The sequence below is a fragment of the Pelophylax lessonae genome (genome assembly GCF_965119305.1).
Source record: "Pelophylax lessonae genome assembly, chromosome: 2".
NCBI classification, from domain to species: Eukaryota; Metazoa; Chordata; class Amphibia; order Anura; family Ranidae; genus Pelophylax; species Pelophylax lessonae.
Window position 1 is genome coordinate 681,285,312 of NC_138769.1, and position 25,235 is coordinate 681,310,546.

A 25,235-nucleotide genomic window follows, 5' to 3' on the forward strand; every position below is an offset into this window, starting at 1 on the left:
AACCATTATTTATTTTTTCCTGCACGTGATTGAGCATTCTTTGCAAAGTGAATATTAACTTAGCTTAATCTCATTCATTATGAGTGGAAATTTATTTTGCAAATTGAACACGCTCTGCTCCTTTTTTTAAAAAAAAAACCTCATGGCACCAAATAAACGCCTTTTACATCACTTAAAAAAAAGTGTAAAAATTGAGCCCTTGGGGTACCCACATTTTACACATTTATAAAAATATCTGTTAGAAATTAGAACCGCTAAATGATATATAGAAAACAGCAACATTTATTGCTCCCTACTGGCCCAACCTATTTTTCCAGTCTCCTCCTTTCGCCTTCTCCTTATTCATTTACTCCCTTCCTTTTATTGAAAGAATCTTTAAGCATTATGCTTATTACAAAATGACAGGTAGACACCCAATAAAAGCACAGATCCCAAAGAACAGTAACCGACACCTTGTAGGGTTTGCTATCTCATTTGCAGTATGCACATTTCAATGGCTTAAAGTAGCTCTAAATCTAATCAATAAAATCTAATAGAAGCTTTTGTCTAGCCATTCAATGTTAAAAGTTGTTTCGTATCTTTTTCTTTTTCAGTATTTTCATTGAAGGAGTTTTGATTTCAGAAACAAAAGCACATATATAAAGTTACAGTACCGCAGTGCAGTCATGGACAATATCATGAGAAAGGGCTCTTTCACACGGGCAATCCGATCAGATCCACCTGTCAGTTTTTTAGGCGGATCTGATCAGATCCTCCATGCAACTCTATGGGGCAGCGGATGTCAGTGGAGACACCTCCGCTGACACCCACTGCCATCCGCATCCGATCCGGTCTGTGAAATCCAGACGGGTGGAATCCCTATTTTTCCATCTGTCCAGGGATCGGATCGGATGAGAGCGGACAGGCGGTCCGCTCTCATCCGATTCCCCATAGAGAGCAGCGGGAGCTGTGACATCTCCCTTTCCGCACTACAAGCGGAGACGGAGCTGTCATCCGCCGGCTCAGCGGGGATCGGCGAATCGATCCTCGCTGAGCAGCACGGATCCGCCTACGGAGGCGGGCTGTGTAAAAGAGCCCTAAAGCATATCTGACTCAGAAAAATCAGGAAGGGTGTATAAATGAGGATCCATAATGCAACAAAATCAGACCTAAAGGCATCTGTCAGCAAAGAACTATAAAGAGAGCAAAGGCAAAACTGCACATTTTACAACAGAATGTCGTAATAACCAGATATTGAACATTCTGTCCACAGCATATTCACTTGCCTAAAAGAGGAGAAGGATAAAATACAGTGGAGGAGCACAGAGCTCAATTTACCAGAGCTTGGGGTTCTTTTAACATCACATTTGAATCGAATCAGATACAAAAAAAGTATAACGATCCAAAAAGACTAAAAAGAACATAGGAATATTGAAAAGCGAAGAAGAGGCCACCCAGGAGATTGAAGGTATCTGATCCAGGGATTCCAGATCCTTTCAAACATGGTTCGTTTATCTCGTAGGATACTAGCTAATTTTTCATGAAGCACTATCCACGATATTTTATGTTTGATCAGCGCAGAATCGGGGACTTCCACGCTTGCACTATAGTTATTTTGGCAGCCAAGAAAATTAATAAAGCCATCGTTCTGAGGTGTGTGGGGATCTCATCCAAAAGGTCATTAACCACTTCCCGTAAAATCATGTACCTGTATGTTATTTTGAGGAAGTGGTTGTACTGGAGTGATGCCTGCAGCTAGAGGCATCACCCCGGTACAGTTCTTTCAAAGCGGACGGTCGGCTTTCATGTGATTACAACCGTTGTGGCTAAGCAGCCGCTTGGCCATTATCACAAGCAGTGGGAGGGGACGCCCCGCCCCCTCCTGCTGCCTTCTACCAGGGTCCCACTGGGAGATCCGAGCCACCAGTCGGTACGTCCCCCAGCTGGCCGGAGACCCGAACAAAGCCGAAATCGGCTTTGTTGGGGTATCTGATATAGTAACCTGGAAGCGACGGCACAACATCACTTTGAATTGTTAAGGAGTTTGACCAGGGAGGGAAGTGGGGTTTTTTAAAAGATGGGCCACTGGTATGTGGGGTGATTTGAGGGGATAAAGTTTGCAGGCCGTATTCCAAAGATGCAAGGAGTGTGGCAATGTAGGACTCAAGATGGCTTTGCTTTCTTTAGGAGAGAGCTATAATAAAAGGTTGATCGGGTGCGGGGCGCTCGTCTGTGCCTCCAATTCAACCCAATCAGGTCCGTAGGATGTGGAGAATATTTGATAAAGTTGGACTAATTGAGTGGCTCTATAATATCGTAAGAGATAAGAAACTCCCAGGCCTCCTTAGAGACATACAAGTTGCTTTATAGAAATGTGGTGAATACTACCGTGAATACTACTGTGAATACTACCGTACAGTACCAAATAATCTAAAAATGTAGAATTAACCTTTACTATCTCATTATCATTTATTGATAAATGAAGCAGAGGACAACATGCTCTTACTGGTGGGTTATGGCTGTAGTCGCAGCGTCCATGGTGAAATGCCTCATAGCACTCTCTTCCAAGTACTTCTGTTCCCATTTGGTAGTATCTGCTTCTAGAGCCAAGATCGTCTCTTCCTTTTTTCTCAGCAAGTCCATGAGCATGGGGGCACTGTACTCTCCATTGCTGGAATTATGACAGCTCGCGTGTCGCTATAAAGCAGAAAACAACATTTTTACAGGTTCAATAAGTTTGCTTTTTAGGCGAGAACACTGTTATTCCCTCCCATAAACAACAATGGTATGAGGGACCCAGTTCTGGTTCATGTTTGATTGCTAGACTTAATTACTATCTGTCAACTTATAGAGGCTGTATGTGGGAAGAGGAGGTTTCCTGCCGGTTAGCTGCACTAAGCCATAGACTTTTTTTTACATCTTGCGGTTTGGTACACCAAAACTCATACATTTGGGAAAACCCACAGGATATAATAGAAGTCTATGACTCAGTGAAGCTTACCCGCAGGAAAGCTGTAGGTGTGCTGCACCTGCAGATCAGTGTGAAAGCAGCCTAATAACCCTTTTGCTTATATGCCCATTGCAAAAGTTCAGTGCATATGATGTTTAATACACTTACTACGTCTTCTGCTGGCATTGCTCTCCAGGCTGCTGGAAAGTTCCCAGGCAAAGTGCACTTGTCATGCTTGAGACAGGAGCCAGAGCTACAGAGGAGGCATCAGCTTATGTGGCTTCTGCCCCTCCGTGACCGCCTGCTTCCTCCACTGCCAGCACCATGCACTGTGATGCTCTGGGATGGCGGGTTGGCAACCCGTTGATCGCGATCTGTTTTGTTGACCCGCCATCCCAGAGCAAGGGCGTACGCTTCCGTGTTTTGAGGTTGCGGGCCACATCCGAGGACTCTGCGGGCCATATGTGGCCCATGGGCGATGGGTTGAGCACCCCTGCTCTAAAGTAATCATCATACTCTAAAGTGCCAGTCAATTCAAAGGATATATTTTATTTGTAGGTGGACTGGAACCTGGTGGGCTGAGTCAGTCCCTGGGTGATATACAGTGGGTACGGAAAGTATTCAGACCCCCTTAAATTTTTCACTCTTTGTTATATTGCAGCCATTTGCTAAAATCATTTAAGTTCATTCTTCTTCCTCATGAATGTACACATAGCACCCCATACTGACAGAAAAACACAGAATTGTTGACATTGTTGCAGATTTATTAAAAAAGAAAAACTGAAATATCACATGGTCCTAAGTATTCAGACCCTTTGCTCAGTATTTAGCAGAAGCCCCCTTTTGATCTAATACAGCCAGGAGTCTTTTTGGGAAAGATGCAACAAGTCTTTCACACCTGGATTTGGGGATCCTCTGCCATTCCTCCTTGCAGATCCTCTCCAGTTCTGTCAGGTTGGATGGTAAACGTTGGTGGACAGCCATTTTTAGGTCTCTCCAGAGATGCTCAATTGGGTTTAAGTCAGGGCTCTGGCTGGGCCATTCAAGAACAGTCACGGAGTTGTTGTGAAGCCACTCCTTCGTTATTTTAGCTGTGTGCTTAGGGTCATTGTCTTGTTGGAAGGTAAACCTTCGGCCCAGTCTGAGGTCCAGAGCACTCTGGAGAAGGTTTTTGTCCAGGATATCCCTGTACTTGGCCGCATTCATCTTTCTCTCGATTGCAACCAGTCGTCCTGTCCCTGCAGCTGAAAACACCCCCACAGCATGATGCTGCCACCACCATGCTTCACTGTTGGGACTGTATTGGACAGGTGATGAGCAGTGCCCGGTTTTCTCCACACATACCGCTTAGAATTAAGGCCAAAAAGTTCTATTTTGGTCTCATCAGACCAGAGAATCTTATTTCTCACCATCTTGAAATCCTTCAGGTGTTTTTTAGCAAACTCCATGTGGGCTTTCATGTGTCTTGCACTCTGCCATAAAGCCCCGACTGGTGGAGGGCTGCAGTGATGGTTGACTTTCTACAACTTTCTCCCATCTCCTGACTGCATCTCTGGAGCTCAGCCACAGTGATCTTTGGGTTCTTCTTTACCTCTCTCACCAAGGCTCTTCTCCCCTGATAGCTCAGTTTGGCCGGACGGCCAGCTCTAGGAAGGGTTCTGTTCGTCCCAAACGTCTTCCATTTGAGGATTATGGAGGCCACTGTGCTCTTAGGAACCTTAAGTGCAGCAGAAATCTTTTTGTAACCTTGGCCAGATCTGTGCCTTGCCACAATTCTGTCTCTGAGCTCTTCAGGCAGTTCCTTTGACCTCATGATTCTCATTTGCTCTGACATGCATTGTGATCTGGAAGGTCTTATATAGACAGGTGTGTGGCTTTCCTAATCAAGTCCAATCAGTATAATCAAACACAGCTGGACTCAAATGAAGGTGTAGAACCATCTCAAGGATGATCAGAAGAAATGGAAAGCACCTGAGTTAAATATATGAGTGTCACAGCAAAGGGTCTGAATATTTAGGACCATGTGATATTTCAGTTTTTCTTTTTTTATAAATCTGCAACAATGTCAACAATTCTGTGTTTTTCTGTCAGTATGGGTGCTATGTTTACATTCACGAGGAAGAAGAATGAACTTAAATGATTTTAGCAAATGGCTGCAATATAACAAAGAGTGAAAAATTTAAGGGGGTCTGAATACTTTCCGTACCCACTGTATGGTTTGGATGCTGCAACACTGAGATTTCCTTCATTTTAACTCTGTTCCTGTCCATCTGGGACGTTTGGTGGATACCACCCACCTTTGCGTGTTTCAGCTCTGCCTACTGCATTCTCCATAATTTAAGAAATAAAAAAAATCTCCAATAGGACCCCTTTATATGCTCTCAACAAGTGTACAGATGAATGAATATAGCCTAGAGATCTCACCAATACACTAAGGTCCTAACTACCTCCCCCATCAGTTGCTTACTTTCCTCTTCTTTACTTTCTGCCTCCCACATTGTCTATAGCCCAGCTGGTATAAATCTAGTGCCTGAGTGAAAAATGCTAAGACCTGACTTGAACAACTTCACTGCCTCGCACAAATTTTAAGGATGAATTGCTCCACGTGTTGCTGGTTAGGGATTGAATGCCTGGCAACAGTTCAACTGTAAACAAATTATTTAAAGGTTAAATCAAAGCATCAGTTTTACCCTATCTTTTCTGTTTGCTAAAACCTTTGTTTGATGATATACAGCAGTCCTAGTTAGCTATGGTAATCAAATAAAAAATAATTGTTTAATAAGTACAGAGATAATGTACAGCACAGCCTCTCTCATTCTATATGATCAAGAATTGTGGTGGATCAATCAGTTCTCTTTAACATCAAAGCGTGTTCTAATCCGACTGTCACATTTAAACTGATTAGCCTAATTTCTGAAATTCTAAGGCACAAATGCTTTGTTTATTTCATGTATTCAGATTCTATATTCCATGTAACTGTAATTATCAGCATGAAGGATACACAATGGGCCTTGTGGGGACATTTAGATTAGAAGTCAATTGTTTCTGCTGCTATACTGATTGAGATTCAGAAATAAAAATGATGGGAACACTACTGGGAGAAGGAAGGTAAGTAGTGTTGAGCGAACACGGACTGTATTATTCGTGTTCGTACCGAATAATTGGATTTTTTGTACCCGAACACGGACACGGACACTTTACTGTATGTTCGGGTAAAAATCCGTGTTCGGTCGTTTTATTTCCGGGTTTTGCATGCTTTGGCGCTCTTTTCATGGCGGGCTTTCAACAGCCAATCAACAATCGTTTAACTGGTGTGCCTTAAGCCATCCCAGCCATGCCTGCAAATGTCTCAGTAGCTGTGATTGGCCGTCTGAAGCATGTGACCAAGTCTTTATAAGTTCGAGGCAGCCGCAGCGGCGTCATTATGCTGCTTAGATTCAGGGACAGAGCACACATCAACGTGCTGGCTGCTGATTAGGGAAAGATAGGCAGGAAAAAACCATTTGTGTCCGGATAGAATTGAGGGACAGGTCGGAGTGTTTAGGCAGGGCGAGTTGTAGGCATTTTAGGGATAGAGTCTGCTGAATTATAGGGTCAGTGTCTTCTACAAACTACAATCGATATTGCTGTGTGGGGGGTGGGGTCTGCACTCAATCCTGATCTACGATCTCTTCTCAATCCTGTTAGGGACAGAGTCTGCTGAATTTTAGGGAAACTGTGTTCTACAAACTACAATCGATATTGCTGTGTGGTGTGGGATTGGAGATAGGCAGGTGTCAGTGATCCACATCCATTTTTCTGTGTGTGAGCTGCAGTGAACACAATCTTTTTGGGCTGCAGTGAACACAATCTTTTTGGGCTGCAGTGAACACAATCTTTTTGGGCTGCAGTGAACACAATCTTTTTGGGCTGCAGTGAACACAATCTTTTTGGGCTGCAGTGAACACAATCTTTTTGGGGTGCAGTGAACAAAATCTTTTTGGGGTGCAGTGAACACAATCCTTTTTGGTGTGCAGTGAACACAATCTTTGTGGGGTGCAGTGAACAAAATCCTTTGTGGGGTGCAGTGAACACAATCTTTTTGGGGTGCAGTGAACAAAATCCTTTTTGGGGTGCAGTGAACAACATCCTTTTTGGGGTGCAGTGAACACAATCTTTTTGGGGTGCAGTGAACAAAATCCTTTGTGGGGTGCAGTGAACACAATCTTTTTGGGGTGCAGTGAACACAATCTTTTTGGGGTGGAGTGAACAACATCCTTTTTGGGGTGCAGTGAACAAAATCCTTTTTGGGGTGCAGTGAACAAAATCATTTTTGGGGTGCAGTGAACACAATCTTTTTGGGGTGCAGTGAACACAATCTTTGTGGGGTGCAGTGAACACAATCTTTTTGGGGTGGAGTGAACAACATCCTTTTTGGGGTGCAGTGAACAACATCCTTTTTGGGGTGCAGTGAACACAATCTTTTTGGGGTGCAGTGAACACAATCTTTGTGGGGTACAGTGAACAGAATCTTTGTGGGGTGCAGTGAACACAATCTTTGGGGGGTACAGTGAACACAATCTTTGTGAGGTGCAGTGAACACAATCTTTGTGGGGTGCAGTGAACACAATCATTGTGGGGTGCAGTGAACTCAATCTTTGTGGGGTACAGTGAACACAATCTCATACTTCTGAAGGTTTGAGGGTGCTGCCTGTTCCATACTCCCCCTACTCCTCATCTAGCCTTTTAGGGGTACAAACAATAGTAATTGGGGCCTAGTGTGGTTGTGTACGTGTGATATACATACACTTTTTTGGGATCATATTTTCTATTCCGCTATTTAATCAAAAACCTTTGGGGATCAGTTAAATTGGGGGATAGTCTGTGTTGGTACGTGTGAGAGAGATCCACCTTTCCAAGTTGTTGGGGTTCATCTCATACTTCTGAAGGTTTGAGGGTGCTGCCTGTTCCATACTCCCCCTACTCCTAGCCTTTTAGGGGTACAAACAATAGTAATTGGGGCCTAGTGTGGTTGTGTACGTGTGATATACATACACTTTTTTGGGATCATATTTTCTATTCCGCTATTTAATCAAAAACCTTTGGGGATCAGTTAAATTGGGGGATAGTCTGTGTTGGTACGTGTGAGAGAGATCCACCTTTCCAAGTTGTTGGGGTTCATCTCATACTTCTGAAGGTTTGAGGGTGCTGCCTGTTCCATACTCCCCCTACTCCTAGCCTTTTAGGGGTACAAACAATAGTAATTGGGGCCTAGTGTGGTTGTGTACGTGTGATATACATACACTTTTTTGGGATCATATTTTCTATTCCGCTATTTAATCAAAAACCTTTGGGGATCAGTTAAATTGGGGGATAGTCTGTGTTGGTACGTGTGAGAGAGATCCACCTTTCCAAGTTGTTGGGGTTCATCTCATACTTCTGAAGGTTTGAGGGTGCTGCCTGTTCCATACTCCCCCTACTCCTAGCCTTTTAGGGGTACAAACAATAGTAATTGGGGCCTAGTGTGGTTGTGTACGTGTGATATACATACACTTTTTTGGGATCATATTTTCTATTCCGCTATTTAATCAAAAACCTTTGGGGATCAGTTAAATTGGGGGATAGTCTGTGTTGGTACGTGTGAGAGAGATCCACCTTTCCAAGTTGTTGGGGTTCATCTCATACTTCTGAAGGTTTGAGGGTGCTGCTTGTTCCATACTCCCCCTACTCCTAGCCTTTTAGGGGTACAAACAATAGTAATTGGGGCCTAGTGTGGTTGTGTACGTGTGATATACATACACTTTTTTGGGATCATATTTTCTATTCCGCTATTTAATCAAAAACCTTTGGGGATCAGTTAAATTGGGGGATAGTCTGTGTTGGTACGTGTGAGAGAGATCCACCTTTCCAAGTTGTTGGGGTTCATCTCATACTTCTGAAGGTTTGAGGGTGCTGCCTGTTCCATACTCCCCCTACTCCTAGCCTTTTAGGGGTACAAACAATAGTAATTGGGGCCTAGTGTGGTTGTGTACGTGTGATATACATACACTTTTTTGGGATCATATTTTCTATTCCGCTATTTAATCAAAAACCTTTGGGGATCAGTTAAATTGGGGGATAGTCTGTGTTGGTACGTGTGAGAGAGATCCACCTTTCCAAGTTGTTGGGGTTCATCTCATACTTCTGAAGGTTTGAGGGTGCTGCCTGTTCCATACTCCCCCTACTCCTAGCCTTTTAGGGGTACAAACAATAGTAATTGGGGCCTAGTGTGGTTGTGTACGTGTGATATACATACACTTTTTTGGGATCATATTTTCTATTCCGCTATTTAATCAAAAACCTTTGGGGATCAGTTAAATTGGGGGATAGTCTGTGTTGGTACGTGTGAGAGAGATCCACCTTTCCAAGTTGTTGGGGTTCATCTCATACTTCTGAAGGTTTGAGGGTGCTGCCTGTTCCATACTCCCCCTACTCCTAGCCTTTTAGGGGTACAAACAATAGTAATTGGGGCCCAGTGTGGTTGTGTACGTGTGATATACATACACTTTTTTGGGATCATATTTTCTATTCCGCTATTTAATCAAAAACCTTTGGGGATCAGTTAAATTGGGGGATAGTCTGTGTCGGTACGTGTGAGAGAGATCCACCTTTCCAAGTTGTTGGGGTTCATCTCATACTTCTGAAGGTTTGAGGGTGCTGCCTGTTCCATACCCCCCCTACTCCTCATCTAGCCTTTTAGGGGTACAAACAATAGTAATTGGGGCCTAGTGTGGTTGTGTACGTGCGAGATACATACACTTTTTTTGATCATATTTCCTATTCCGCTATTCAATAAAAACCTTTGAGGATCAATTGAATTGCGGGATAGTCTGTGTCGGTACGTGTGAGAGAGATCCACCTTTCCAAGTTGTTGGGGTTCATCTCATACTTCTGAAGGTTTGAGGGTGCTGCCTGTTCCATACTCCCCCTACTCCTCATCTAGCCTTTTAGGGGTACAAACAATAGTAATTGGGGCCCAGTGTGGTTGTGTACGTGTGATATACATACACTTTTTTGGGATCATATTTTCTATTCCGCTATTTAATCAAAAACCTTTGGGGATCAGTTAAATTGGGGGATAGTCTGTGTCGGTACGTGTGAGAGAGATCCACCTTTCCAAGTTGTTGGGGTTCATCTCATACTTCTGAAGGTTTGAGGGTGCTGCCTGTTCCATACCCCCCCTACTCCTCATCTAGCCTTTTAGGGGTACAAACAATAGTAATTGGGGCCTAGTGTGGTTGTGTACGTGCGAGATACATACACTTTTTTTGATCATATTTCCTATTCCGCTATTCAATAAAAACCTTTGAGGATCAATTGAATTGCGGGATAGTCTGTGTCGGTACGTGTGAGAGAGATCCACCTTTCCAAGTTGTTGGGGTTCATCTCATACTTCTGAAGGTTTGAGGGTGCTGCCTGTTCCATACTCCCCCTACTCCTCATCTAGCCTTTTAGGGGTACAAACAATAGTAATTGGGGCCTAGTGTGGTTGTGTACGTGTGATATACATACACTTTTTTTGGATCATATTTTCTATTCCGCTATTTAATCAAAAACCTTTGGGGATCAGTTAAATTGGGGGATAGTCTGTGTTGGTACGTGTGAGAGAGATCCACCTTTCCAAGTTGTTGGGGTTCATCTCATACTTCTGAAGGTTTGAGGGTGCTGCCTGTTCCATACTCCCCCTACTCCTCATCTAGCCTTTTAGGGGTACAAACAATAGTAATTGGGGCCCAGTGTGGTTGTGTACGTGTGATATACATACACTTTTTTTGGATCATATTTTCTATTCCGCTATTTAATCAAAAACCTTTGGGGATCAGTTAAATTGGGGGATAGTCTGTGTCGGTACGTGTGAGAGAGATCCACCTTTCCAAGTTGTTGGGGTTCATCTCATACTTCTGAAGGTTTGAGGGTGCTGCCTGTTCCATACCCCCCCTACTCCTCATCTAGCCTTTTAGGGGTACAAACAATAGTAATTGGGGCCTAGTGTGGTTGTGTACGTGCGAGATACATACACTTTTTTTGATCATATTTCCTATTCCGCTATTCAATAAAAACCTTTGAGGATCAATTGAATTGCGGGATAGTCTGTGTCGGTACGTGTGAGAGAGATCCACCTTTCCAAGTTGTTGGGGTTCATCTCATACTTCTGAAGGTTTGAGGGTGCTGCCTGTTCCATACTCCCCCTACTCCTCATCTAGCCTTTTAGGGGTACAAACAATAGTAATTGGGGCCCAGTGTGGTTGTGTACGTGTGATATACATACACTTTTTTTGGATCATATTTTCTATTCCGCTATTTAATTTAACTGGGCCTCCATGCGAGACCTGTGTGCCTTGTTGCGCTGTTTTGAGTACTCCACCAACATGGCCAGTGGCAATGACGCCGTTCTCAGCTTAACTATCCCACTTCTATGCCTCCTTGAAAAAACAATTCGGGCGATGATGGAAGAGGATGTGGCACAGGATGAGGAGGAGGAGGAGGATGAAGAGGTAACATTTCCAAGGCTTTCAGGGCAGTCATTCGCAAGGGGCTCCGAGGGTGGGTTCCTGCACACGCAAACGCCAGGGACGCAATTGTCCAGCAGGGGCACAGTTCTGGAGGATGAGGAGGATGAGGAGGAGGAGGAGCTGGAGGAGGAGATGGAACCATGTTCACAGCAGGGTGGCACCCAGGCCAGCTCATGGCCATCACTGGTGCGTGGCTGGGGGGATACAGAGGACACGGACGATACACCTCCCACAGAGGACAGCCTTTCGTTGCCTCTGGGCAGCCTGGCACACATGAGCGATTACATGCTGCAGTGTCTCCACAACGACCGCCGAGTTGCCCACATTCTAACTTGTGCTGATTACTGGGTGGCCACGCTGCTGGATCCCCGTTACAAGGACAACGTACCGTCCTTAATTCACTCACTGGAGCGCGATCGCAAGATGCGCGAGTACAAGCGCACGCTGGTAGACGCCATGCTGCTGGCATTCCCATCTGACAGCGGGGCCACAGTGGAAGCACAAGGCAGAGGAGGAGGAGGAGGAGGTCGCCAACGCAACCAGGGCACCGCCAGCACCTCAGAAGGCAGGGTTAGCATGGCCGAAATGTGGAAAAGCTTTGTCAGCACGCCACAACAAACAGCAGCACCAGCAGCTCAGATGGAACGTCTTAGCAGGAGGCAGCATTTTACCAACATGGTGGAGCAGTATGTGTGCACACGCCTACATGTAGTGAATGACGGGTCTGCCCCCTTCAACTTCTGGGTCTCCAAATTGGGCACATGGCTTGAGCTTGCCCTTTACGCCTTGGAGGTGCTGGCGTGCCCTGCAGCCAGTGTATTATCTGAACGGGTATTTAGCACGGCTGGGGGCGTTATAACAGACAAGCGCAGCCGCCTGTCCAGAGACAATGTGGACAAGCTCACGTTCATTAAAATGAACCAGGCATGGATCCCACGGGACTTTTCCGTACCTTATGCAGAATAGCAATGGATACCGACCTTACCCACCCATTGTTCCATTTTTGCTCTTTCTCACTCTTTTGGGGTGTACCCTCATTTAAAATTTTTGAAAAGAAGCAGTGTTGGCTACCTCGTCCTCCTCCTCAGGGCCAGATTAATGTAGGGGCTATTGGAGCTGCAGCTCCAGGCCCCTACCTTTTATATAGGCCCCGGGTTGGCCATATTCACTGTTACCGCTCTTCTGTCACTTGTAAACACAGAAGTCTGGCTTCTATGCTCGCTTCCCCAGGCAGCACCCTCAGAACCTCCCCACACAGCGTGAAGGCCGGACAAGGAGGGACAGTTGGCGATGCATGGATGTGTTTATGGGCTTCAGAGACAGCATCCCATGTTGAATTAGGCATGCATGGCTGCACCCTTCCTCCTCTGGGTGCATGGCAAGGCACGGCCCTTAAGGCCCTTCAAAATCCTCAGCACCAAGCCCATGATGCTGTTAATCCGGCCCTGGTCCTCCTCCACCGCCGCTTCCACCTACACCGCCCATAGGTGTGCGCAGCCTATTGCATTAAGGTGTGCACCCCAAAGTTGAAATACACATGCATGTGTTTGCCAGCAGGGAGAGTAATGTATCGGGGCCATGTACCTGTAGGCAAGGAGAAATAGAGCAGAGCAGGTCCCAGGGAGATCTTTCCCATCTCCTCACTGGCAATGCTATGTGCCCTAGGTGATTAGGGTGTGCCCAGGCACACCCAGCACACCCTGTGCGCACGCCTATGTCACCGCCACATCCACCACCACCTCAACCTCCCTCCTACTCCATATGGGCCTCGTCCTTCAGAGATGAAGAAGAACATTGTTTTATTTTTCTGTTTTTTTTTTGTTGTTTTAAGTTATTTCCCTATCCACATTTGTTTGCAGAGCACTTGCCATGCTCTTAATTACGTTTTGCTGCCATTTGCAGCACTCTAGCCCTTTCCTTTGGTGTTTTAGAGCCATTTTAGTGCCTTAAAGTTCGGGTCCCCATTGACTTCAATGGGGTTCGGTGTCCGGGAAAAGTTCGGTAAAAGTCCGGGACACGGACCCGGACTTTTTTTTAAAGTTCGGCCGAAACCGTCGAACACGGACATCTAGGTGTTCGCTCAACCCTAAAGGTAAGGCATTCAGATAGACATTTTATTTGGTGTCTGTATCTTCCCCCATGGTGTTTATGGACACAGCCGCATGTCAAAATTTGACAGTCGTGCAGAAGCAGGTGCACTGCCTGAACGCACGCTGTGTGCATTTGGCATTGTGCACCCACTCTTGCGCGCCTATCAAACTTTGACATGTGTCTGTCCGATGAATGTGCATCCATTACTATAGGCTGCATGCACACAGCTGGGAATGGATGCAGATGTAAATAAAATTGCCTTTTGCATGCAGAACGGGTGCCAGTGGTCGTCCAAATGAGGCCCAAGTGATGGGGTGGCCTCTACTTTTTCTTTTGTAGCTTTGGAGGCCAGATGTTTAGGTGATATTGGATGGGATTTGGCTCTGCCTGAATATTGATCTACCTGTTCTGGAGAAACATGCCTTGGCACTGGTCACATGACCAGCCAATAAACGAAACCTATACTCCAATTTTTAGAGCTACATTTAAAGGATGGATGCACATTTATGTCTTGATTGCCCAAATTCTTCCTTGTAAACATTCCTTTTATTAGAAATAAGTGATGACAGGTCCTCTTTATGGAAAAATCTTGGGTCAATAAGACCCCAAATCTCTCCTCTACCTTTAAAAGCAAAAGATCGAAAAAAACATGTTTTCGATCTTTTGCTTTAAAAAAACAAATTGTTTACTTCCCCCCTAGACTGGAAGTGACATCATGACGTTGCTCCGGTCCTCCAAGCCCATAGAGGCGATCAGAGATAATCTGGTCTCTGGTCACCTCTATGGCCAGCCGCACGACCTATCGGATTGTTCCTGGGGCACGCCGGTAAGGTTTCATGTACACTACAGCTCCTAAACTTGAGTTTAAGAGCTTTTGGCATTTTTTTTTTTAAATAAGCTCCCAAACTAATTTCCATAAAAGCTTAGGTGTCCATGTACACATAGGCTTTTAGCAGAGTTTAGGAGCTGCTGCAGTTAGGGGATCTTCAACCTCCTTCTCCTGAATGTGGAAGAATCTCATTCAGGATACAAATGTTTTGACCGCCGGCCACAGAACCGCAGGAAAATTGTGGCAAGATTTTACTGCGTTTTGCATTTTCCCACGGCCGATGGTCAAAGTAGGCTATGTGTACATGAAGCCTAAGAACGGTAAGCCCGGGAATCACTAGCGAGCGGCGGGAGGGGCGGACCCCACCCGCTACTTCCGAAAACGATCCAGCGACGAGTTAGCCACTCATGAAAAAGCCAGTCGCCGGCTGAAAAATAAAATACTGGGGTTATGGCTGTTAAGCCATGACCCCAGTAAACCACTTGCAAGCTCCAAGGTATATTTATGTATTGCGGTCGGCAATTGGTTGAACTGGAGAATATCTTGCAGGCTTGCAAGTATAATTTGCAGACTGCTTCATATTTGTACCCCAATCTGTAGATGGCAGAAAAGTCACCTGCCTGACACCCTGCATAGATGCCCATTACCTGCTGCATTCTCAGAGACTCCAGCTCTTTCTCTAGCCTGGTCCGTAGCCTCCTCTCCAGCTGCTCTCTCTTCTCTCCCGCTGCCTGGAGCTGGGTCAGAGCTTGCTGCAGCTTCTCCACCTCCTCCACGTACACCTGCTTTTTACGCAGCTAGAAGGAAAACAAGAGAGCGTCTGACGCTAACATCCCAATTCAATATCCACAACAGATAAGACAACTGGTGAAATACCTAAACAGAAATGTATTGTTCCCCCATTTAGTAAGGTAATATTAACATTCCAAAAGGCATAAAATAAACGAGAGGCTAATGTTAAAAAAGAGTTTAGTAACATGACCTGCATTCAACGTGTGACATCAGAGGGCCACTAAACAGAGATGCACATACCTTCTATACTTACATGATCCACCTTTGTCCACCAATATTTACTTAAGGTTTAGCAGTATGGTTTCCATGTCTTCTTATAAGAAAGCTACCAAACTGGCGCCGTGACTAGCTGATAAGGGGGACATAGCCAGCAATTACCCAACCCCCCCCCCCCCCCAACATGAATTATGTGCCCCTTAACACATACCTTGTATAGCATTTCCTATTATTTTTCCCATAGTAACAGTACCCATATATTAAAGCCTAAGTTACATTTTTTTTTTAATCAGCACAAGGGCCGGTACTTACATTTAGAACTATCCCTTGTGCTGGTGCTGGCTGTCCTAGTTAAAATCTTCACTTGTGGCTGTGGTTAGGGGGAGACAGTAAAAACAGGCAGTTGAGCTGCAATGGCAGCCAGATGGGGGTGTACACATGGCATAGTCACAATGCTTTGCTTCATGGCCTTAGCAAAAATTAGCACCCCCCATTGCCTTAGGCATGCAGTCCAGCTGCTGAATGCAACCCATTCAAGCGGATGGTTCCCCATTTACAGGGTTAAAACTGGAAGTCAGGAGATGACATATCACCTCCTCACCATCTGAAAAATTCCTTTGAAAAGCTATCCACCACAAATTGCTTTCCAGAGATCCGGCAATATAAGCTGCACGTCTAAACGTAGCCTGGGTACTGCTGCAACTCAAATTAGGAAAATGCAACAACTGAGTAAAATGCTGCAACCCAAACTGACTTTTATGTAAGTTCCCTTCTGACCTATGCATTGTGATACAACATGGTAGAAGCCGTATACGCAAAACACAAGTGCCATGCGTTAACATGTGTTGCATTGTGGTTCATTTAGAGCGGTACCTTAATGCAAAAATACTGCTGGCCCAATAGACTTATGCATTGCTTTGTGATACACTGTAATAAAAAAATGCGATACTTCCTTTAGGTGTATTGGCAATGCAAGTATAAGCATAAAATACTGCAGGTTAACGCAGGTCTTAAGAGGCCCTTATGGTCCCGTTCACACAATCTGACAATCGGACCACAGATTGCCCGTTTTTCTTTGCATACTAGTCGCATGTTGAAAATAAAGAGTTTACTAAAGTTACAAAAATTCTCGTACGACAGAGTAAAAAATCTGAAGTAATGTAATGCGTTGTAGTGTATTTGTATTGTATTTTCGAACGACAACTGTACTGAATAAACGAAAATCATCCGATCTGGTATCGAAAAAGAAAAATTTTCGTGCTTGTCCCATCGGATATTTTTTGCATGAACTGTCATAATCAGCTCTTGAAAGTTGTGTACTAACAATCAGATTATCGTACGATCAATTCGAAAGCGGCATTTTTCGTCCGATTTTCAGATTGTGTGTGCGGGCCAATAGTATGTTCACAAATAGGATAACTGCTGATAGATTACAAAGGAGTATATAACCTGATATCAGACAATGTGCTGGTGAATTTTAAGCCTGCCCTTCTCCAGCTTCCTCCAACAGAAATCTGTAAAAATAGAGCTTGTCCCGGGGTTACCTCTTCTTCCAGTTTGATGACTTTGGCCTGGGCATTACTCAGAGCCTGCTCTAAGATTTCAATGTGCCTCCTCTGATCCTCATTGGTAGTGCGCAGTGCTGCCAGCTCGCGCTCCAGGCTCTCCATCTCCTTCAAGTGCTCTTTGTCTAAAAAGGGGAAGAAACACAGAAGAGTTTCTCTCAGAATCCTGCTTGGAATTTGGGCCCTGGTCCAACTCACCTCTGGCACCAGCCGGAGGGGAGAGAAAAAACAGAGCGAGAGCTCTGCAGATGTGGAGGTGACTACAGGCCTTGTGTGTTTCCTCGGCCGTCGCCTGGTGAGCATCAGCAATAAGCAGTGCCGGGCCAGACTTTAGCGAGGACCCATGCTGCTTTCTGACATGTTATTTAAAGAGGAACCAAAGCGTGTTTTTAGCATTCATACATTTTCAGATGTTACTGGAGATTTCCACAACACATCCTTTTTATTTAACTTTTTACAACATGGGACCTGACTGAACAACTGCTGAGAACACAGCATCCCCTCAGTGTTTGTGTCAGCCCATACACACGGGGTGTACTCTATATATTAAAGCAGAATTATAGGCAAAACTTTTTTTTTCCTTTTGGATAGAGCAAGGGAGGGTTATAACCCCTGTCAGATATATTTTAGCCATCTGTGTCCTATTGCGGAGATTCCCTTTCACTTCCTATTAGAGAAAAAGTGGTTGGGAGCAGTCCAAAGCGAACCAAAGGCGATGGACTGCAACCCATCCAATGACATTGGTTCACTTTGGAGTGCTCCCAACCACTTTTTCTCTAATACTAAGTCAATAGGGATGTGGCTGATATATGCTCAGTGAAGCGAGCCAACAAACTCTCACCTTTTTACTCCCTTTCACTTCCTGTCCCATAGCTAAACAGGAAGTGAGAGGAAATCCCTGCAAATTAAGGGAATTCCTAGGGGACTCCTAAGTCATCCGAACTAGTGTCCCCATTGGAAGATTTCCCCTCTATTACTTTTCTGGGGACAACCCAAAATTTGGGATTTTCTTTTACTTTCAATGGTACTGGTAAACAGGACAAATAGAGAGAATGTATCTCCTAAATGGGGGAACAGACAGCAATAAAAACTGAGAGGTGTTCTAATTCATCTCCCCTCTATCCAAAATAAAAAAATATACCACACACACACATAGCTATAGCGGCACAGGCCCAACATTCAAAGAACTAAATAATCTAAAACCCAAGTCCATTAAGCTTTTATGCTAGAAGACTACTCACAAATAACAATTGAGCAAACAATACTTAAACTTAGAATTTGAGGGATTAAAGCATGCCATTGATGGTTCAAATCTCAGCCAGTTTCAGAAGGGACTGTCCGGGATTCCATCCATCTATGGGCAGGCTGATTGTACCCAAGTCGATTAATCGATCAACTTGCTTACAACAACTAATCATTGTGTTCTCCCGGCAGGGACGGCTTCCCTGGTCTGAGAACACAATAGCTCAGTGGAAGGCATTACCCTATTAACATTACTGTGTTGATGGGGGAATCAAGCAAATATATGGCCTGCCTAAGCGGTTCTCACCGAATACATGCAAGAACCCTGGCAGGGGTTTGCAGTGAAAAGCTGCAGGACTCAGCTAATCTTGGCCAGGACAGGATAATCTGCATCCAGGGCTGATCACTTGCCCTGCAGCCTCTCATTGCTTTCAATTGGGCTGGCTCCTGCAGCTAATCGCTAGGAACCCCCACTGAGGTTTTTTGCATGAAATTGCATACCTCCCAACATTTTGAGACTGGAACGAGGGACATCTACTAGAAAAAGTATGTAGGCATAAGACCAGAGATGTATAGTAACTAAGTAGAACTACTTCACTACTGTACTTAAGTACCGAAAGGCGGTATCTGTACTTTCCTAGAGTAGAATTTTTTTCTCCTACTTCTACTTTTACTTCACTACATTTTTTCAATGATTTCAATACTTCTACTCCGATATTTTTTTTTTGTGCTGCATAGTTACTCAAATCAAATAAATGCTACTGTATGTATAAATAAAAGCTGCATTTGAAATAATAAAAAACAATATAATGTTCAAACTTTTGACTTCTTTCTTGAATAACTACATAAGGGCTCTTTCACACGGCCGCTCCGTGTGTCCGCAAATCATCCTATTTTTTTGCGGATGATTTGCAGACATAATGTAAGTCAATGGCATTGCGGATGTCAGCGGAATACCATCCGCTGACATCCGATTTTCTTCCTTTCAGTTCTGTTACGTTTTTTGGAACGGAACAGAACCCTATTTTTTCATCCGTTCAAAAAAGGAAAGGAAGGAAAATCGGATGTCAGCGGTGTCACCTGCTGACATCCGCAATGCCCATAGACTTACATTATGTCCGCATATCATCCGCAAACGGATGGGATGATATGCGGACATACGGAGCGGATGACACAAATGTCATCCGCTCCGTGAAAAAAAAAAAAAGTCCCGCAACGGAGCTTTCACACGGAGCGGCCATGTGAAAGAGCCCTTACACAGTACTTGTACGTTTACTTTCAGTACTTGAGTAGCAATTTTTTTTTTTCAAAACTACTGGTACTTTTACTTTCAGTACTTGAGTAGCAAAATTTTTAAAAAAAACTACTTGCAATACTTAAGTACAAAAAATGTTGAATACTTAAGTACTTCTACTCAAGTCACTTTTTGATCGAGCACTTCCACTTCTACTCAAGTCACTTTTTGATCGAGCACTTGTACTTTTACTCAAGTATGGGTTTCGAGTACTTTATACAACTCTGCATAAGACACACCTCCTGCCACGCCCCTTTTAAAAGAGAATTATACAAAAGTATGATTAGTTAAACCCACAAGTGCTTTTTTTTTTTACCACTTCTTTTCCTTTTACCGTCTTTTAAAATTTGCAAATGCAGGTATTTATAAATTGGATGAAATGTTTAGCACTAGGAAACACTTTTTGAAAGATAAAAGGTGCATTTTATATAAAACTATATAGATCAGACCAAAATGAGGGACAAATAAGGAGGAAAGAGGGACAAAGGGACATCGTTCCAAATTAGGGACAATTCCTCAAAATCAGGGACAGTTGGGAGCTATGAATCGGTATCTGGCCCAGTCGCAGGTGTTATGTATATTCCCTAAACTGGGCAAGCGATTAACTATCACCAAGGGAACTTTTTATTTGTCTTAGTTGACATAACAACATTTATATCCATTTAAACATAAAAGTGTATAAATGAATAACGTAACAATGAAAAATGGTAAAATCCTTGAGACAATTATCACGAAGAATGAATTTGTAAATATCATATAACAATATGCCATGAAGGTGGAAGATCTCAAACAGATTGGTCTAACAGTGTTTCTCAACCTTTTTTCAGTCAAGACACCCTTTAAAGTTATGGACAATCTCGAGGCACCCTTCAAAATTATGGACAGTCTTGAGGTGCCCCATTCTAAAATGTAAAAACGATTCTAATAGTTTTACATAATGCAGCAACATCAATACATGTAGGACACCCGACGTTAGAGGTTATTTATTCTTCCAAAGCAAATACACTTTTGCAAACTGTTACTGACTAATATTCCAATGTTTCTCTTCTCCCTCAGTTTTTCTCCATCACTTAGATAATGAGACCCCAAAGCTGATGGAGAGAGGCAAGGGAGGGTTAAACAAGGATGATATGCAGGCAACTGACATCCTCCTTATCAACTGATTTCATTGGTCGATAGGACGCCGGCAACTAGACGGTTGTAATGGTCTACAAAGAAAACCTGTGGCTTTGTGTAACTAAAAGGCAGGTTTCATCCACCTACTGCCTTGTATACACTTTTGGGGCAATTTGTAGGCATTTTGCCAAGGCACCCCTGAAGAAACCTCAAGGCACCCCAGGGTGCATGGGCACCCTGGTTGAAAAAGGCTGATCTAACAGCCCCGAGAAATACAAAGGCTACTACTGTTGACCACCTTCGTGGTAATTGCCTGGCAGCCATGGTGATGGTCCAACTTCAGTACTTTCTGAGGGACATATTTAGAACAAGCATGCAGATAACGAAATCAGACCAAAGTCAGAAAAATGGTTTGCATTCTTGTTTTGGGTCAGACTTAGGAAGTACTAGGTCAAAAGTGGCAGTCATATATATTTCTTTCAGCACAGGTTTACTTTAAGATACTTAATATAACTGTCACTGATTTTCCCATGAGAAAGATCACACCTATTCTTTCCGTTTTGTAGGTGACCTTTGATCCATCAACTTGTCTGCAAGTTGTCGCTTTCTTTCCTTTTGTGACAACTGTGAAATTTGCATTTCCAACCTTTTAACACAAAATGACAGGAGGAATCTCCATAGGGGGGGAACAACAGAATCCTCAACTGGCCTATCTGGTTGAGGAGGGTATAGAACCCAAGGTGGAGAGCAAGGGAAAGAAGTCCTGCTGGAGGGGATGGAGTCTGCCCTGAAGAATCCTGGTACTACCTTGGATGAAGGAGTGTGGCGGAGTCTTGAACCTATGTTGTTGGAAATCTGAAGCCAAATTGCTCTCTCCCTGTGAGCCAGAGCAATTAATATTTGAAAAACACTAAATTGGCTGGTGCCCTTTGTGGTCATAACTCTCTATTGCGGCCATCAATTCACTCTTAGGTAATGTTAGCTCACCCCTGCGGTGGGGGTATTTCCTTTCCCCAGACAGGAGGGTTGCTAAATTTACCAAAACGTATACGTAATATCAGGGCTTTTTTCTCAGAGAATAGGTGCTGGAACTCCCCACTTCTTAGTCACCTCTCGTCTCTGCCCCTACCCACCTCCGAGCACCGACCTTGGTTTCAGCCCCTACCCACCTCCGAGCACTGTCCCTTGGTTCCACCCCCTACCTATCTCCGTGCACCGTCCCTTGGTTCCACCCCCTACCCACTTCCGAGCACCGTCCCTTGGTTCCACCCCCTACCCACCTCTGAGCACCACCCCTTGGTTCCACTCCCTACCCACCTTCCAGCACCACCTAATTTAGAGAATACAGAACCAAGTATAATTTTGTTGTGCTAAGCAGTTTGTATGGAATTTGTTAATGGTAACAAGAAAAGCAGTCAAATAGATCCCCTGGAATCAGCAACAATAGATCCCCCCAGCAACAATAAATCCTCCACTGCAACGATAGCCCCACCCACAACAAAATGCCCTCCAGCAACAATAGATTTACCCCAGCAACAATAGATCCCCCCAGCAGCCAGAATCAATAGGCCCTTCAGCTCACCCCTCTGACCCCAGCACCCCTTTACCATTGCATACATTCAGACTGGAGGTTCCGGAACTGCGTTCCCCCGCGGTCCTGCTGAAAAAAAGCCCTGCGTAATATGAGGACCTGCCTAAACTAAGCTATCAAATTGTAATAAATTAGATAGGTCCTTGCACTACATAGTTATTAATAGACGTAAAGAGATTGTACAGTCCGATTGTAACATGTATGGTGAGCTTTAGGCAGCCCATAGATTAGTCATTTTTTTCATTCAACCTGGAGGTTGAATGAAAAAAGAGTAGATTTCTCCATCCACACATTCAAGGTGGATGGGGGAATCCTCCCTGCTGATCTACTGTATTCTTCCCTGCTGCCAGAATACAATGATCAACGCTGCCATCTATAGCTTGCGGAACTGACTAAACAGAGAAAACCTGACAAGGTGGTTGTACAGAAGTCGATTGGCAGATAAACCTCTATGCAACCTCCCTGCCCATACATGGATCGAAATTCAGTCGGTACCTGCTGAACCAGCTGAGGTTCGATCCATGTATGGCCGGCCTTTACAGAAGAACCTCACTATCTGCCCCCCCATTGAAGTCAATGGTGAGTCCATAGCAACATCCCGGCTTTAGAAAAGGCCGCCCTTTGATCCCTACATTGGAACGAGCCAAACAGAAGGAAAGTATTTGGCTGCACATTAGAGAGCGGGCCTTCTATTGCCTGAACTCTGTTTTGTCAAGTCTAATTACATACTGACATTTCATATTGTTTCTCTGTCCATTCTGTCCAGTCAACACTGTGAAATGCGAAGTAATTAACTGTGCTGGAGGCGGCTCCATTGTAATCAGAAGAGCATTCAATCAAGGCGCTAATGAAAAACTCTTCAGACTCACTCTGCCTTGCTAGAAAACCTATACAACATTAATGAAAGGAGGTGGGAAGGGGGGAGAGTAAACATGTTGTGGTGGGACAACTCTGCCATGGACGCAAGTAAAGAAAGTGACAATGGTGCCGGCTCATCTGCTTCTAATTGGGGAAATGTCTGCTGTACACAAGCTTCTGAGATAACAGTAACTAGCTTCGGGAATGTGGATAGTCCCAAGACAGTTAGTAAAGCCTCGTACACACCAGTAGCTTTTCTTTCGTTCAATCCAGCAGGGCTGAGCGAAAACTGACAGTTCAGGAGGAGCTGCTGTACTAACAATCTGATGTTAGTACAGCAATCTCCCCTGCTATTCTGTTGTGTTCTGACAGGGGGACAGCCCCCCGCCAGAACACTCCGGTTCAGCGCTCTCAGCCAATGGTCATGAGCTGATAGGCAGACCTTTTTTGGTCATGCCCCTTCAACGGAAACCAGCCGAACGACACAAGAACACACGGGTAGAATGTTGGCCGGTTTCTATTAAACCAGCCAATGCCGCCTGACATTCGTCTTGTGTGTACTAGGCTTAAAGTGATTGTAAAGCCTTGTTTTTTTAAAAAATTTAAATAACAAATATGTTATACTTACCTCCTCTGTGCAGTTGGTTTTGTACAGAGCAGCCCGGATCCTCCTCTTCTCGGGTCCCTCTTCGGCTCTCCTGATCCCTCCCTCCTGTTGAGTGCCCCCACAGCAAGCAGCTTGCTATAGGGACACCCAAGCTGAGCTGCAGCTTCCTGTGTCCATTAAGGCACCGAGCCCCAGTCTAGCCCCACCCCCCTCCCCTCATTGGCTCACTGAATTTAATTGACAATGGCGCTGTGCTGCTGTCTCAGCCAGTGAGGAGGGAGAGTCTAGGGAAGCCGAGTGTCTCCTGCAACATCGCTGGATCGAGAGGAGGCTCAAGGAAGAGAGGAGAGTAAATTTTAGGGGGCCCACACAGAAATTTTTCATCTTAATGCATAGAATGCATTTGGATAAAAAAAAAACTTCTGCCTTTACAACCACTTTAAGACAGATTAAAGCTGGCCAGCAGGAACTGGCCAATTTTCAGTTCCATGTATTGGCAGGCTGGTTGTACACAAGTCAATCTATTAATCGTCTTGTGTAAAACCAGCCTGTCATGTTTTTCTTGCACGATCAGTGCTGCCGGCTATAGTCGGAAAGGACTCCCTACCCACCTCGAATGTGTGGATGGGGAAATTGACTCATTTTTTTTTATTCAACCTGCAGAAAAACCAGCAGCTGACCGACTCCCGATCAGCGGAGAGCGCCAATGGCGGAGATTGCTGATCAGAGTGTTCTGGCGTGGGGGCAGCCCCCTCTGTCAGAACACAATAGCTCAGCGGGGGTAATTGCTATACTAACTTCAGATAGTACAGCGGTTCGGACCGGAGCTAACAATTTATTGTTTAGTTCAACGAAAAAAAAACTCAGTGTGTACCAGGCTTTATTCAGAAATTTATACTTTTTTTATACTGCTGATGAGAAAAGGTATTTAGCACTTTATATTTACTAAAATAATTGCATTTCCATGTTCTGTGTACTGTGGGAGACCAGAATGCATGCAGAATGAATGCAGGCTCCTGGGTTTAGAAAAAACTTTAAATAAGATATGTAAAAGACTGTGGGCTGGGTTTTCTACTGAAATAAAAACTGATAGTCTCCAGTTCCAATCACTGCGTGAGGGTGGAGAATAAGTTAGGCAGCACACCATCCCCAGGCAGATGTTCTGATTACAACTTCCACCAATCAGCTGACTCCACAGTGCAGATAAGAAGTTTTAAGGCTACCACTACTGAGAGATGAGGAGCTTTATATGGTCACCTTCTGGAATTCATTACTTTTCAATTGGTCTCCAAAGCTGGAGTGTGTCATCTGAAGAACGATAATTGGTTCTGACAGATATTGGTAGCGGTGCTTTCAATTTGTGTTTATTTACTGCAATTCTGTCACTAGGAACAACCATCGCCTTTAAAAACAATCACTTGTAAATCACCCATGTAGTGTAACTGGGTTCCAACACAGATAACTAATTTTTCAAAACAAGGGTTATATGTATTGTTATATTCACGGCCAGAGTTACATTTCACTTAAGCCTGAAACTAAACGCACTCTAACCTTAACCGCTTCCATACAGAGCA

At 44.3% G+C, this 25,235-nt stretch overlaps 1 protein-coding gene across 3 annotated transcripts in view; it reads right to left on the minus strand.

Moving 5' to 3' along the window:
* The window catches only part of AMOTL1 (angiomotin like 1), a 233,162-nt gene that overhangs the window by 21,300 nt on the left and 186,627 nt on the right, over positions 1–25,235 (minus strand). For all 3 annotated transcript variants that reach the window (XM_082244557.1, XM_082244556.1, XM_082244558.1), the window contains 3 exons: positions 16,933–17,078; positions 15,028–15,177; positions 2,486–2,676 (listed from right to left, as the gene is read on the minus strand). In XM_082244557.1, coding sequence (XP_082100683.1) covers positions 2,486–2,676; positions 15,028–15,177; positions 16,933–17,078 — 487 coding nt within the window. The remainder of the gene's footprint in view (positions 1–2,485; positions 2,677–15,027; positions 15,178–16,932; positions 17,079–25,235) is intronic.